Source organism: Notamacropus eugenii, chromosome 5 (genome assembly GCF_028372415.1).
Source record: "Notamacropus eugenii isolate mMacEug1 chromosome 5, mMacEug1.pri_v2, whole genome shotgun sequence".
Classification (NCBI taxonomy): Eukaryota; Metazoa; Chordata; class Mammalia; order Diprotodontia; family Macropodidae; genus Notamacropus; species Notamacropus eugenii.
In genome coordinates this window covers 328,496,623-328,514,012 of record NC_092876.1, presented here as the reverse complement: position 1 = coordinate 328,514,012, position 17,390 = coordinate 328,496,623, and the positions used below count along the sequence as shown (strand labels likewise).

General features: G+C 34.8%; 1 protein-coding gene across 10 annotated transcripts in view; it reads right to left on the bottom strand.

Moving 5' to 3' along the window:
* Nucleotides 1-17,390, bottom strand: part of PIK3CB (phosphatidylinositol-4,5-bisphosphate 3-kinase catalytic subunit beta) — a 186,125-nt gene that overhangs the window by 41,270 nt on the left and 127,465 nt on the right. For all 10 annotated transcript variants that reach the window (XM_072613527.1, XM_072613529.1, XM_072613533.1 and 7 more), the window contains 5 exons: nucleotides 16,116-16,193; nucleotides 9,700-9,948; nucleotides 8,782-8,878; nucleotides 5,097-5,227; nucleotides 4,537-4,587 (listed from right to left, as the gene is read on the bottom strand). In XM_072613527.1, the coding sequence (XP_072469628.1) occupies nucleotides 4,537-4,587; nucleotides 5,097-5,227; nucleotides 8,782-8,878; nucleotides 9,700-9,948; nucleotides 16,116-16,193 (606 nt within the window). The remainder of the gene's footprint in view (nucleotides 1-4,536; nucleotides 4,588-5,096; nucleotides 5,228-8,781; nucleotides 8,879-9,699; nucleotides 9,949-16,115; nucleotides 16,194-17,390) is intronic.

Here is a 17,390-nt window from a genome sequence, read left to right as displayed (position 1 = left end):
TCATGCCTCAGACACTTACTACCAGTGAGATCCTGAGCAAGTCACATAATTGCTCTTTGCCTCACTTTCTTCATCTGTAATATGGAGATAGCAAAACTATCCACCCAGAAAGGTTGTTGTGGAGCTAAAAATGAGACAATATTTGTAATCCTTTAAGCACTATATAAATGCTAGCTATTATTTTTTTTACCTGGGTTTCATATTAACATGTAAATGAATAAATTAATATTGGCATGTTACTGATCTTTAAACCACTATGACTTACAATGGCATCTATATTGAAAGGGTTTATAATAGCATTATCAAAATCTATCCTGAAATATTAAATAAAAGTTAGAACCTTATTCTGTGCACTAACTGTATTTGCATTAGCATGCTTTACTTTTTAATTGACTAATTTTAGTTCAGCTATGCCTTCAGTGGAAATGAAGCTCAATCAGAAAAGTTAAGTAAGGACTGCGCAGAACTTGCAATCTACAAAAGGGCTCAGGTGTAGGAACATTACATTTTCTTGTGTCCAAGCCTTATCCTCTCCCATTCAGTATAAGATTCATTACAGACATTTTCATTTTACTGTTGAACTAATTTGTAAGTAGAATGGGAAAGCTACTGAATCTGATGAATTTAAGTTTGTGTTTGTATTGGTTAAGGTTCTTATATGTGGATCATAAAAGCTCAAAGTGGTGGGTTTTAGGCAGTGAAATTCCTAAAAGGAATCACCCCTTGAATAATTATATTATCTTTGGAACTAAGATCTTTTCTTAGGACTAGAAAAGTCACTCTTGTGAGAGACCAGGAAAAGCTCTAAAAAATAGAATTATCACACATTAATACTAGTTTGGCTCAAAATTTCTCCTTACTGGGCCAAATAATCAGTTGGATAAGAAAGAATATAAATCTAACAATTGTTCTCTACCAACCAATTCATATAAAAAAAAATTGTCATAAAGGTTCATGGTCATGGGTTAATTCTGTAGTGGAATGGAAGTAATTTGCCCCTCATTTTCTGTATTTTACAATAGCCAAATCTGAGGAATAAGTATAAATTTTCAGTCCTATGTTATTAAGACTTAAAATTTTGGCTCAAGTTGAAGATAGTATCAAGAAAAAATACAAGAAAAGATCTGAAGTGCAAAAGGTGATACTGAAAGTTATAATAGGACATAGATGAATAAAAAAAAAACTGTATTTAAAAGTTAAAAGTGCTCATCCAAGCCTTCAAGCAAGTTTTGTTATTTTACAAATATGATAATTTGAAAGTTCTTTCATAAAGGAATTTATAGAGGATTTTAAAAGTTTTATGTAGTAAATAACAAGCTTGGTTTGACTAATAGAATGATTAAAAGAATTAAGAGATGCTTTATGTCAGAATTACTGTTATAAAATCCTTTTCTGAAGGAAGAGTTGAAACACGCATCCTGAAAAAAATCTGATTCAATATTGCAGAAATGCCACAGAAAGTATGGGTCAACATGTGATCAATAAAGACTTATATTAAAATACTAAATGCCACTACTGTTTTTTACACCACAGAAGAGGCCAACAAAAATTAAATGATTAAACTGAATAAATAGGTTGTAATATTTCCAGATGAACTATTCAGAGGTAAATCACATGATTTAAAATCCCTGCGTCCTGGTCTAGTGGGAAGAACAAATACTATATGGACCTTTGGAAACAGAAACTAGAAATGAGGAGGATTAAAGGTAGATATGAAACTAAAAACTCATAAAACCTATGGATCAAAATATCAATGCACGATTGGCATCTATGCACATACATAAATAGCCCAACCATCCCCTACTAAGTTAATCTGAGTTGTCTAGAATTAGCTTGATTACTCTGTTTTTACTGTGGTATAAATTCCTCATTAGTTTATACTATTCTTTATAAACTTTTCTTGAGATTTGAGTTAAATGAGGGTTTGCAAGGGTCGTGGCCACACAGGTATCAAATACACATCTTGAAAAAAAGTGAAAAGGAGTGACAAAAATGAGCTGCCCAAGGAACTAAGCCAAGGTTGGGCAGTAAAATAAGATGACAAAGCTGGCCTCAGCTTCAGTGCTTTCAAAAGCTGAAGGTAGGTTAAAAATTGTTATCCTCATTCAGGCTGTGATAGAACTCACAGATGATAAAATTCAGAATAGAACTCAAATATTTTAATTTTGCAAGGTAATTCTCTATCACTTAATCTTTCACAGATTTGTCCAAAATGGTAAAAATCTGTTTATATTCCATGCATTCAACCTCTTGAGGTAATAAATTCCTTAAGTTTTGTGCCCTCAAATACTTGAATATTTTGTTTACTTTTCTTAATTTTAAAAAGTTCTCAGTTAATCAAACAAAAATTTTCAGTTGTTAGGTATACAGTTTGTGACTTAATGAACCACTTTCCCCATTTCAAAGCTAACAAGACAATGATCAAATCAAATCAAATATCCACATATCCACTGTCTTCAGACTAAATGGCTGAGAGTTATCTTTCTGACCTCTAGTTTAACATGGTGAATACAGATGTAAGAAATAAATATCTAACTTAAGATTTCTTTTTCCCAAGATTCTCTTTGGATTAGGAAGCAAATAATTTGACTCAGTACAAAAAGTAAACTAAGGGGGCAGGGTCATGCTTTATCCAACCACAGGCCTGCCTTTATTGTCCATAACTTGACTGCCTGGTGCTGTATCATGAGGAGGGGAAGAGAGAAAACAACTTTTTATCCCTACATTACAGTTGTTGCTCTGTGGGTTGGTTTTGCTTCACTGCTTTGTGGTGCTGGTCGTGAGAGTGGTTTTAGAGCAGAGTTCTAAGAAAGTAAACTAGGAAATAGTTGTGGGGTTAAAAAAATGAAAGTTATCAATGTAATTTAAAAAAAAATCATCCTAAGTAAAAGTTGTTTTCCAGTTCTTACTAAAATGATCACATACTCTGCCTAATTTAGTCAGACATAATCTTGGTTGACTATTGTGCTGAATATGGCCTGACGCATGAGAAAAATCAGAGATCTGAAGTCAGAGGACCCTGGTATATATTCCTAGCCCTAGCTCCCTTTTTTAAATTGATTGTATGGAATTTCTCCACCTTTGGTTGTAAAGGATATATAATCAATCTGATGTCAATTTTGACGTTTCAGTGATGTCCATGTGTAGAGTTGCCTTTTGGGTTGTTGAAAAAGGTTTTGCTATGACTAGAGAGTTATCCTGACAACTCTTATTAGTCTCTGCTCTGCTTCATTTTCCACTACATGGCCAAATTTCCTGTTATTCCAATTATCTTTTGATTTTTACTTTAGGGGTATACCAATCCCCTATGTTAAATGTGACACCCTTTATTGGTATTATTTCTAGAAGATAGTGTGTAGGTCGTCAGAGAACTGAGCAATTTTGGCCTCTCCAGCATCAGTAGTTGGCGCACAGACTTGTATTACTGTGATGTTGAACGCTTTACCTTGGTTTCAAGCAGATATCATGCTGTCACTTTTGAGATTCTACATCCATACTGCTTTTCTCACCCTTTTATTGACTATGAGGGGGTACTCCATTTTTTTCCCTAAGGGATTAATCCCTGCAGTAGTATGGCTAGTGATTATCTGAATTAAATTCATCATTCCCATACATTAAAATTCACTGACACCCAAAATGTTGATATTTAATCTTTCCATCTTCACTTTGACTACATGCAGCTTACTTTGGTTCATAGACCTTACCTTCTACGTTCCTATGCAATATCAATTTTTACAACATCAGGCTTTTCTTTCATCACCCGATGAGCTTGCTTTTAGCTTCTGCCCAGTTGCTTCATTTTTTATGGAGCTACTTGTTACTAGTACATCTCCTAGAAGTATATTTCCTCCTGTTCCCCTCCCCACAACTGTACAATATTTACTTTTAGTTTTAGAGAGATAATTCTAGACCTATGTTTTATAGGGTTTTTAGGACAAGTGACCATTGTACTTTGTCAAAGCTTTTCTGCATCAATTGAGATAATCATGTGACTTTTTGATATTTTTATTAACATGAGTAATTATTTTGACTGCTTTCCTAATGTTGAACCATCTTTATCAATGGTATAAAACCAACATAATGAATGGTTTTCTGGGTTAAATTAATGCAACTCCATTTGACAGGATTTTATTTAAAATTTTAAATCAATATTCACTAATGATATTGGGACTATGCTGCTTTATCCTTCCTTGGCTTAGGTATTGAACTATATTTGCCAGATTTGGAAAGTACACTTCAGAAGCTATCTCCTATACAAAGTTTTGCCTGATACTCCAGTTATTAGAGCTCAATCCCTCATGAAATTACTTTGCCTTTGTTTATTTGTAAACAGGTGATATTTTCCCAGTAAAATATAATATCCTTAAGGGTAAGGAACATTTAATTTTTTATAATTTCCATCACATGCAATACGTAATGACTTTGTACAGCAGGGCTTTAAGACGTACTTGTTGATCTGAATATGCTATATAGACAATGAATAATACTCAGAAGGATACTGACAAAAAGGTTGCTATTTTTACCTTTGATACTTACTGATACATTACCACTGTCACTACTTGCAATCTCAGCTGCCTTTTCAATGATCTGTTTAAAAAAATATACAAACATACAAAAATAAATTCAACTGAATAACTTATGAATCAAAAGGCTCAATGATACTGATTTTATATAAAGGTCAGTTATGAAAAAATTATAGGGCAAAAGATGGATAAAATATTGGTCTCATTCCATACATTCTCATGGTTTTTAATTCTTTAACATGGGAATTATTTAAAAGACATTAAGAAGCAATTCTCATTGAGAATAGAGAGAATCCATGCTCCACCACTAACTACCTCAAGACCTCAAGTCCTCTGGGACTGAATTTTATTTGTAAATGAGAAATTGGATATATCTATGTTGAAAAAGTAACTTACTCAAAGCCCATCAATTATAGCCCTAAGGGGGGTATAATTCTTTCCCAATTCTTTTCATTTCCATTCTGCCATGTGGAGAATATGTTATTTCAACGTACAAAATGGCAATAATTAAAAACTGCTATTAATTCACTCACTGCAAGTCAACTATATGTGTACTGAAAAGAGTTGCCTTACCTTATCAAAGGGAGGATAATAATAAGGCTGTTTTTTATTTTCAGGGAATTTAACATGTAAAGCTGTTGCATTTTCAATATATGGATTTGTTTGAACAGTTCCCATTGGATTCAACATTTCTTCAAGTTCATCTACAACAAGAAAATATTTTTTGAAAAAATTTAAAAACCAAAAACAAACCCCTATTATCATTAATCTCAAAAGCTAAGTAAATATATAAAGAAAATGCTATCAAAATGCATTAAGTTTGTGCTAATGCTTAACACAAAGTTTTTAACACAAGGCAGCTTACCTTTAAAAAATGCCTGACTTTTAAAGTGTAAAAAATGTCAAAACATGAGACATGCTCAAAACTGCATTTATACTTCACTGTACATCTGAATCTCTCTTCATCTTCAAATAGATACAAAATTCCCTTTCTTTAAAAAACAACAACAACCTTCCCTAGACCCTGGTACCTTCTCTAATTATTACACAGAGGGTTTTCCAAAGATTTGGTGCCATTTTAAGCTATTAAAGCTCAAAGTGATCAAAATGCACTAAGACATTTGGGTTACCCTATATTAACTTTTTTTTACTACCCATATTTTCAGACAAATAATAATACTATAGCTGTAGACCATTTCCTCACCATATTTTCTTTCTCCATAATATTCTACAATCTGGTTTTGATGTTTATACTAAAACAGCCATCGTAAAAGTCAATAACTTCTTTTTCTTCTCCAAATCCAATGGATTTTCAACATTTATTCTTCATTGTCTTTGATTTCTGTTTTGCAACTGATCCTGGTAACCACACTTTAAAAGTCTGCCAACTTTTAGCTTCAGTGACACTAAATTAAGATGGTTTTCTTCTAACATCTTCCCAACTACTGTGTTTTTGGCCATAATTGCTGAAACTTCTTTTTCCTATTCACCTATTTCAACTTCTTTCTATTAAGAAGGCCAAAAGATTTAGTAATTTTTTCAAGGCTACAATTCAAGTATATGACACAAAAAGGATTAAAATTTTGGCTTCTCTGACTCCTGGGTGCTCACTTACTGTTCTCAATTCTCTTGCAATTACTGTCCAACAAAGATATAAAAGGTGGGTAAATTTTTTCTATCAAAAAGGAACCCAGCTACATAAGTTATTTGTCAAGGACCAAGGAAGCACCGTCATACAAGTATTTGGTCCACTGCTCTTCTGACAAACTTAAAGCAAGGATGAATTTTTGACTTTACATAGAAAATCTCCTCATATAACAAATGAGGAAGAGACTTATAACCACAAAAAATCAAAAATGAATGTTGCAAAACTACAAAAAACAAGATGGACCTAAAAAAGAAATAAGATATCACTGCACTCTCCTTTGTGGAAGATAGGAGATCTACAAGTATGGAACATAAGACTATTTCCCGACTTTTTGGAAATATTGTTGGGTTTTACTGATTTTCTACATTTCTTATTTTTCTTCACCAAACAGTCTTCATGCCATGGCATGGCTCTCTGAGGGGAAAAGGGAGCATACTAGAAGAAATTTAGGAGATGTAAAACCAAAAACTATCAATATGAAGATTTTAAATAGCTCATAAGAGTTTGATTACCTTATTTTTTAACTGACTAAACAAATCTAAAAAATATATTGCATACAGCTGACACTGGTTTGAAGATTTATAGTACCATATTATGCTCTATTTGTTAGTTTGTAAAATCCTAGTCAGTTCTTTGGAAGACATATGTGAGAGACCAACGGATTCTCTAGTCCAGGTTTTTAGGATGAGAGTCAATGTGAATACTAGGCAGAATCACAGATTTAGAGTTGGAAAGAATTACAGAAATCAAGTTGTTCATTTTCCTCATTTTACAAATGAATTAAGGCCAATAAAGGACAAGTGACTTGCCCAAGGTCATATGACTAAATGCAAAGGACATACAGAATAGTATGCTATAAGACATATGGTGTAGTAGTATGTGGCAAAGGTTAGATTTGTAACAATTCCTCTGACTCTATAAAGTCTATGCACTTTTCACTATGCCTCAATATACAGGAAAAATCAAGGAAGTAAGAGAGTACAAATGTTTTTGGAGTGGGAAGAGCTCAGAAAATATCATTGTGACAATTGATTTTTCCTATAATTATTTCTGACTTGGCACTGGCTGTTTGCATGTAGGGGAACTCACAAGTACAGCTAAACAGCAAACATTTTAAGTTTAAAAAAATGAAACATAGCTCTTTCCCCAAGGCCCTATTATTACTAGGTTAGTCCTTCTATTCCATTAAAAATAGCATATTCTAAAAGTTATGATAAACTACATTCCGTAATGAAATAATCAAAAATTTCATTCCTTCCTCTTTTGGTTCCCCCTCACCCGCAGGCCAAATATCACATAGCATATTTTTTGGCAGATCTTTAATACACTTGCCATATAATAATTGTGTCTTAATCCATGCTAGACTGCAGGCTCCACAAAGCAGGAATTATGTGTTATCAAAAAGGGGGCTGCTAGGTGGCACAGTGGAGAGAGTCCTGGAGTCAGGAAGACTCATCTTCCTCAGTTCAAATCCAGCCTCAGACATTTACTAGCTGTGTGACTGAGCAAATCACTTCACCCTGTTTGCCTCAGCTTCCTCAGCTGTAAAATGAGCTGGAGAAGGAAGTGGCAAACCCCTCTAGCATCTTTGCCAAGAAAACCCCAAATGGGGTCACAAAGAGTTGGACACAACTGAAACAAATGAACAACAGCAACAAAACCGAGCACTAGGCTTTGCATCACTAAACAGGTGCTGACGTTTTATTATGAAGGTGAATTTAGGATGAGTGGGAATAATTATGAAACAAATATTTAGTTTCAGAAGCATACATCAATGTATGAGAAAAGCTTGTATTATCTTTGTAATTCAGGATATATAAGCAATTTCCAAGTTAACGAAGCTGCTTAATGCTTTATAAAGGAATGTAAACATTTAGATTAGCATGTCCTAAATTTGGCTTTACACAATATGAGCAGGGATTCTGTGAAAAGAATATGAATGCCAGCAGAAGATTCTGTATAAAATATAAAATTATGTGTCAATATAATTAAATGTTATACAACCTTGGCAACAGACAACAGATAATAAAACATTACTGCCCCCACTTCCACACATAACCAGTAAAAGATAGGAATTAATGATTGCAGAATGTTGCATTTGATCCTGCTTTTTTTAACTGGTTTTCTTTGTTCAAAACAGAGCATCCACTAGGAGGATGATGCTATCAAGAACTGATTGATATTACAAAGTGAAGCCATCAAAAAAAAATTTATATATGACTCAAGAATATTTATAGCTGAAACCCTCCACTCCAATGGAAATGGACTTTATGGCCTCTACTTTATTCCAAAATTTCAACAAAGTTCTTTGGATAAAGGAATATTCCATGTCCCAAAAGCTCCTAAAAAGACATGTGTAGGCTCTCAATATATTTCAAGTCACAAAAGGTTGTGGAGATAAATTAGTATGGTTTAAAGAAGAAATATAAACATAATAAAAACATTTGATGCAGTATATAAAATGATTTTTCCATTGACAGGGTATATAATAATGTTCTGAAGTGCTGATTCATTGATATGAACTGAATAAAGAATTTTATTTGCAAAACTACTAACAATGCAACAAAAGCAAAGTTATTCCAAGTTTCAAAATTAGAGCTCAGTTCTTACCAGGAAATGATGACCAGCTGTGCAGTATGATATCTCCAGTTTTCAGCTGTCCTTTAAAGTCAAACACCATAGTATTTACCCATGCTACAGGATAGTGCTATGAAAGAAAGGTATAACATATTAAATATACTGAAAATAAACTTGACACTTTAAAATAACACATCAAACCAAGTTAAAAGCTTTGTTTTTGGTTTTTTTTTTTACTGACAGGTAGGAGGAAAAGTTGTGCTACTTAACCATAAAAACTTTTAAAATGTTTAATTAGTATCTTCCCTTAACAAATGTGTTAAATATGAACAATAAAGAATACAATTGTCATCTTTTCGTAAAGGAAAATACACCAAGATGCTGCTGCTGAGAAAATTTGGCTTCAAATTGCTGGTATCTTAGAAAATAAAATGATAATTATTTTATAACATTTTTAATATTAAAATTTATAAAAACTAGGAGGAAAACAATTAAATAAAATTAGGAACAAATATTTGCCAAATGAGTTAAAAATTAGGGATGAGAATAAGAAATAAAATAGAACCAATGGAGCTTTGATTCACTTATTCACAGTAAATTAAATTGGTGAATAACTAAGTTCTAAATGGTTTCAGTTTTCAAGATCTAGACTAGTATGATGATGGTTTTCATTTTGAGGTGGTGAGGAGGATGATCCCACACCTCAAGATAACTTTAACAATGGAAAGACTCTTAACTGTAAAACACTGGAAGCTTAAGACCAACAAAAGTATGGTATATCTAGACTCTTTGAAAGTGAGATGAAGAAAAGATCTAGAATAATAAAATGGGATGAATTTTCTTGGACCTGAGTTCTATAATCATTCTCTTTTCAACAATGTGTAACCTTCCTTCTAATTTCAACTAATATGAAATTTGGACACTTTTTTAAAACTGGAGAAAATAAATTACCACTTTTCCAGCTTTCCTGATAGTCTGATACTTGGAAGGATTAATTGTCTTAGTTGACTTTTTTGTTTTCACTTTATCCACAGCATAAACTGCAAAGCATAACCGAGCCATTCTTGGTAAATCACAGATGTTAATATCAAATTCCAGTGGTTCACTCCAAACATGGTCATTTCTTCCAGAAATCTCTGAACTTACAACTGGTTTACAAAGAAGTTCAGTTCCATGAAAAAGTCCAGCCCTGACATGAACCTGAAAGAGATACAGAAATGATGTTTAGTGGTAAAAGTATTGATTCGGAAAACACAAGTAAAAATTAATTCATGTTGAAATAAAAATTTGGTTAAAGGCTAAGGAAGGACCCACTCCCTCCCCCCACCTCAGTTCTGAGGAAGAAAAAAAGGATAGTACCAGATGGCAAGTGATAGAGAGAAGAGCCTTGGTGAGGTCAAATTGCCTTAGTAAAATGTAATATATAGACTGAGATTTGAACCATAATATAAACAGGGGTTCAAAAGGCTAGCACTTAAGAAACAGGGTTGCCCTAAAAGTAACTGCAAGACAAACCTGCAAAAATTAGTTTGCAAGGAGTTTACAATCTAATGGGAGAACTAAATGAAAACAAATATGTAGAATATAATATGATAAATTTCAGATAACTAACAGAAGGCACTAGCATTAAGGGGGATTGTGAAAGGCTTCTTGCAGAAGGTGGAACTTTAGAAAAAAAGCTGAAGGAACCTAGGAAGTAGAAATGAAGACACAGAGAGTTCGAAGCATAGAAGTCAGTCAGTGAAAATGCCCAGAGTCAGAAGACGGAGTGTCTAGTGTGAGGAATAGCAGGGAAGCCAGTGTCACTGGACTGCAGAATACAAGGAGGGGTAAGAGAATTTTATATTTGATCCAAGAGGCAATAGAAGTCAGTGTATCTCTATATCCCAAGTATCTATCCTGAACCCTCCTTTCTATCTATGCTCTCTTACTTGGTGATTCTCCTAGCTCCCATAGGTTTAATTACCATCTCAATGCAGCTCTACCTTCATTTCTGCTTTGAGATAACATTTTGCATTAACTGCCTCCTGGACATTTTGAACTGGATGTTGCATCAGCATCTCAAACTCAACATGTCCAAAATAAAAGTCATTATTTTTCCCCCAAATCCTTTCTTCTGAACTTCATTATCAGAGTCAAATGTTATTGCCATTTTCTACTCCTTTTTCTTGATCGCTCCATATATTCAATTAGTAGCCAAATCTTGTAATTTTTTTCCCTAATACATCTCTTCCATATGTTCCATTCTTTCCACTCACAAAGACACCAGAACCTCATCTGACCCCTCAAAACTCTTGCCTGGATTGCTACAAAAGCGTTCTAATTGGCTTGCCTGCCTCAATTCCCTTACCACCTGAATCCACCCTCAAAAAATTGCTGAAGTGATTTTCTTAATGCATAGGATTGGCCATTTCACTCCTTATTCAAACTCAATTGGTTTTCTATAACCTTACAGGTCAGATAATACTCTTCAAAATCTGACACACTCCTACCTTTCAATATTCTTACATTCAATTCCCCTCAACACACTCTATTTTCCAGCCATAGACTCCATTTTGGTGCATGAAATGCACTTGCTCCCAACTTCCCACATTTATAATCCCTGGCTTCCTTTAAGTGCCATTTTCTCCAAGGTTATCATCAATATTCTAATTTATCTATGTTGCCTCTCCCGTCAGAATGTAAGATCTTTGAGGGTGTATGTAGCTTAGGTTTTTCTTTGTATTCTCTGAGCTTAAGACAAAATCATGACCATGGATTCACAGCAGCAAGGGCCTCCAGAGGCCACTGAGTCCAATCCCCTTATTTTATAGATGATAAAACTGAAGATTAGAGACGATAAACAACTTGGCAAAGGGCCACACCATTAATGAGTATCTGAGGCAGGATTGAACTCAGGTTTTCCTACTTCTGAGCCAAATATTCTGCACCTTAACTGCCACAGTCCCTGGCTCATCATAAGCATTTAACAAATGTTTGTTGTCTGATTGACTGACATTATGGAAGGGGAATGTGAAAGGGGAAAAAGAAAAGTAATGGATAAAAGTTGAAGAGAAACAGATTTGAGTTCACTAAAGGGAAAAACCCTATCAGAGCTATCCCAATTTGAAAGAGATGCCTTTATGAATAGGGGAATTTTTATCATCTGGAAATCTTCACGTGGAGAATGGATGGCCAATTGTGAGGAATGCTAGAGAGGAAATTTATAAAGGAATAAACCACCTCCAAAGCCAAGCCTTAAGGGACCTAAGCTGTTGAGGTGTTCTTTGCTTTCAAGGACTCAAAGAGGAAAAAGTGAGTCACTCTACACTGTGAAGGGGATCTCTTGGGGGAGCCTGGTCCCCAGTCACCTTGGGATGAACTTCCAGAATTGGTCTGAAAGTCAATTCATTTCATCCCACCTTCATACTTTACAAGTCTGTAGTCCTCCCCTTGATATTCAATTATATAGTTCAAAGTTGTACAAGTCACTAAATTTTCACTCTTCATTAGCAATCCCATTGGTGAAAATATTTTTCAAAGGGGTGATTGCCAATAAGAAAGGACCTCCATGTGCAAAATTATTCATAAAAAGCAATGTCTGTAATTAAAAGCCAGAAATAAAATACATGCCAGGTGACTGTAAGAATGACTGCAGAATAACAGAATAGGGGGCAGAACCAAGATGGCTGAGTAGAAAAACACATATACTCTAGTGCTTCCTCCACAGCCCACAAAATATCTGTAAAAAATGACTCTCAACAAATTCTAGAGCAGCAGAAGCCACACAACAGAGTGAAAGAGGCTTCCAGCCAAAGGTAACCTGGAAGAAAGACAGGGAAAGTCTATCTCACGGGACGATGAGCAGAGTGGAGCCCAAACCTGACCGCGCAGCACTGGGAGGAACAGGACCTGAACAGACCTCTGAGGAAGAATTCCCAGCAGGGAGGGTCCCAGATCCCTCAACCCACAAGCAACCAAGAAAGCTCCAAAGGTCAGTGTGGGAGGACTTTCCCAGCTGGGAAAGAGGGAAAGGTCCTAGGCAGCAACAGAGGTGGTGGTAGCAGCAAGAGTAGCAGCAGGAGCAGCAGCAGCAGCAGCAGCTATGATGGCCTGGGTCCCTTGTCCAGGCAGCTCAGCTTAAAGCCTCTAGGGGAACTGAGCACCTGATCTGAACCTCAGCCCTCAGTGGTGGCCTTGCCCTCACCCAAAACCCCTGGGCAAATTGAGCAGCTGACCTGAATCTCAGCCTTGAGCACGGTACTGGGGGAGGAGGAGCACAAGGACCCTCCTCTCATGACAAAGGATTCAGAAGTCAAGTAACTGGCTGGGAAAATGCCCAAAAAAAGGGGAAAAAAAAATAAGACCATAGAAGGTTACTTTCTTGGTGAACAAGTATCTCCTTCCATACTTTTGGATGAGGAAGAACAAGGCATACTGCCAGAGGAAGTCAAGGTTTCTGCCTCCTGTACCTCCAAAATGAAATGGGTTAAAGTCGTAGAAGAGCTTGAAAAGTGAGTCAGTAGCTTGCTAAAGGAGAACCAAAAAACGCTGAAGAAAATAACACCTTTAAAAATAGGCAAATTCAATTGGAAAAACAGGTCCAAAAAGCCAATGGGAAGAAGGAGGCTTTAAAAAGCAGAATTAGCCAAATGGAAAAGGAAGTTCAAAAGCTCACTGAACAAAACAGTTCTTTAAAAGAGAGACTGAAGTTCAGGGAAGCTAATGACTATGAGATAAACCAAGAAGTTAAAAAACAAAACCAAAAGATTGAAAAAATAGAAGATAATGTGAAACATCTCAATGGAAAAACAACTGATCTGGAAAATAGATCCAGGAGAGACAATTAACAATTATGGGACTACCTGAAAGCCATGATCAAAAAAAGAATCTAGAATCAGAGGGCACAGATCACCTCCTGAAAGAAACCCAAAAAGAGAAACTCCTAGGAATAATTGTGGCCAAATTTCAGAATTCCCAGGTCAAGGAAAAAATATTGCAAGCAGCTACAAAGAAACAATTTGTGTATTGTGGAAATACAATCAGGATAACACAGGATCTGGCAGCTTCTACATTAAGGGATTGAAGAGCTTGGAATAGGATATTCCAGAAGTCAAAACCAAGGGATTAAAACCAAGAATCACCTACCCAGCAAAACTGAGTATAATACTTCAATGAAATAAATGGTCATTCAATGATATAGAGAACTTTCAAGCATTCTTGTTGAAAATACCAGAACTGAATAGAATATTTGACTTTTAAACACAAGACTCAAGAGAAGTATGAAAAGGTAAACAGGAAAGAGAAATCATAAAGGACTTTCTAAAGTTGAACTGTTTACATTCCTACATGGAAAGATAATATTTGTAATTCTTGAGACTTTTCTCAGTATATAGACAGTGAGTACAGGCTGAGTTGAATCAGAGGAGATGATATCCACAAAAAATAAAATAAAATAAAATTAAGGGGTGAGAGAGGAAAATATTGGGAGGAGAAAGAGAAATGGAATGGGGCAGATGGGGAGATAAGAAAAATCTTGTTCAACAGAGGAGAAAAGAGAGGAGGTGAGACAGGAAAAATGAAGCTTACTCTTTTCACATATGGCTTAAGGAAGGAACAACATGCTCACTAAATTTGGTATGAAAATCTATCTTACACTACAGGAAAGTAGGGGAGAAGGGGACAAGTGGGGTGAAGGAGATGATAGAAGGGAGGGCAAATGGGAGAAGGGAGCTACTCAAAGTAAACACTTTTGGGAAGGGACAAGGTCAAATGAGAGAATAGGAAAAAAAAGGGGGAGGAACAGGGTAGGATGGAGGGCAATATAGTTAGTCTTATACAACATGATTATTATGGAAGTCTTTTGCAAAACAACACATATATAGCCTGTATTGAATTGCCTGCCTTCTCAGTGGGGATGGGTAGGAAGGGAGGGAGGGAGAGAAGTTGGAATTCAAAGTATTAGAAACGAATACAGAGAATTATTATTGCATATAACTGGGAAATAAAAAATACAGGTACTGGGGTATAGAAATTTACCCTGCCCTACAAGAAAGAGAGAAGATGGGGATAAGGGAAGGGTGGGGTGTGATAAAAGGGAGGATACATTGAGGGAAGAGGTAATCAGAATGCAAGGTATTATGGGGCAGGGGGAGGGGAGAGATGGGGAGAAAAATTGGAACTCAAAATTTTGTGAAAATGAATGTCGAAATCTAAAAAAAAAAAAGAATAACAGAATATTACCACTACATAATGATGAATATGATTCAAATAAACATAAGAAGACTAGTCTGAAGTGAAGCTAAGTAAAAAAGGCACAACCAGCTAAATAACATATACAATAACCATGACAACGCTAAAAGGGAAAAAATTATGCCAAATACAAAAAGATACATTGCTACCACACTAGCACACCTTGCTTTCTGTTATCAAATGAAAAACTAAATAATAAAAAATAAAATCTGGAAAGTGAAATGGTTAATTAGTTGTAATCATGTTATTACATTCTTTCAGTTAATGGTTTTTAGTGAATATACTGTGTGGTAAGGGGAGAATAATTTGGTTATTATTTGGAAGGTGGCTCTACATACATAAACTAAAAAAGAAATTTAGTTACTTTTGGAAAGGAAATCTCACCCTACGGGCATTCAGCTTACATACTAATGGAATCAAAATTTTAGTTTAGAATATGGGAGAGATCCATGGCATTTTAACTGCCACAAGGCCTTTATATTGAGGAACAAAGTTAAGAACTGGCTGTTTTTGGCAAGTGCTCCTACGTATATGATCATGCCAGAAATATCATGGACTAATTGAATGGCTTTCTTGCATTACAGTATTATTCAATTATCTGCCAAATAAAATAAGGGAAAATGCATATTTAATACTTTCAGAGATAAAATGCCTTGTAAGGTTTTTATGAAATTGCACAATAAATTCCCATGTGTTAACAGCATGTGCTCTGTGATGCAGTCATCTTTTTTCTTGCAGGAAATGGTACTACATTTTCTGTGTTCAGCATGTTTAAAAAAAAAATGAAATGGTGTGAACTGAGGCTGTAGAGGTGGATAGGTAATAAGACTTTAGTTTGCTTCATATGAGCATGTGATCCAGTTTCTTGGTTTTAATGTCTATATGATATGATCCTCACTGAAATTAATCTTTATAAACTGGATAAGTATTAAGTCTATTCAATGGATTAAATCTAATTTTACCTAATCTTTGAAAGATAATTGTTTTTAAAGAAAACATTTTATTTCTAGTACCACTTAACTGCATATAAGTTGGGCAAATTCTAAACACACATGACAAAATTTAACAGATGCCAAAGAAGTTATTTAAATGGCCCATTAAGTGATAGGTCAATTCTAATGTTAGATAATACTTACTTTGACAGTTTCTTCTGTGTTCAGTTTAGTCCCCTTAACCAATATAACCTGGAAAGGCTGGGTATTCTCCCAAACATTCTACAAAAGAAGAAAATCAGGATAGTGACTGTCTTATCAAATTGAAAAGATTTTGCAACTAGGGTAAGGAGGAAAGTAAGGTAACAATTTGGGAACAAAAAACAAATCCATCAAATATCTGAAAAAGGTCTGAGATATAAGAGACAGTAAACTACCAAAAATATGTGAAAACCAAGAGCTAAAGTTTAAAGTATAAGTATTAATAGGCATTTATTAATAAAGTATTTAAAGGATATGAACAAACAATTCTGAAAATAAGAATTATAAACAATTAACAACCATATGGAAAGTAGCTGCAAATTAATAAGAGAAATGAAATGAAAAAAGTTCTTAGTATCAAACACCCATCAAGCTGGTAGAAAGGACAAAACATGAAAACAGTCAACATTGCAGGGTTGTGGAAAGAAAGGCATACTCACACCTGTTTGATGAAACTGTAAATTATTAGCCCAAACATGCTGAAAAACTATGTAGGAATTGTAACAACATCTATACTTTTGACTGGTATATACATATATTCCAGAAAGAGAAGTCTCACTATTCATAGCATCGCTACTGTAGTACCAGAGAATTAGAAAGTAGGTGCCCGCTGACTAGGAATGAGTAAATAAACTGTGTTATACAAATATAATGAGGCATCAGTGCTATAAACAACAAATATGTGAAATATAGAAAAGCAGCAGAAAACTTATGAATTGATACAATGAAAAATAAATGGAACTAGGAAAAGGATTTACATAATTTTACAGTGAAAAGTGAAAAAACAACAGCAGCAGCAAAATCAGCTGTAACTATGACCAAGCTTGGTCCTAGTGATTAAGGAAATCTACCTCTCTACTTACTCTGAAGCAGATAGTGGAGGGCTATTTATGTGGAACATTTCTTACACTCTTAGACCCTACTGTTGTGTTGATTAGTTTTGTTGAATTGATTTTTTTCTCTCCCTTTTTATTATGTTTATTCTAAGGTATGACTTTCTGGGTAGAAGAGAAAAGAAGGCTATATCCAGAAAGGAAAGGGATATAAAAACAAAAGATAAACAATTTTTAAATGATGTCAGTCTTTTTTAAAGTGAGACAATAAAATATTTTGCATTGAGTTTGAAATATTATCAGATGATGAATACTGGTAAGAGAGTATTCAACATAAACTACATGGATTTTAAAGGAAAATACAGCAACACATATACACATAGTC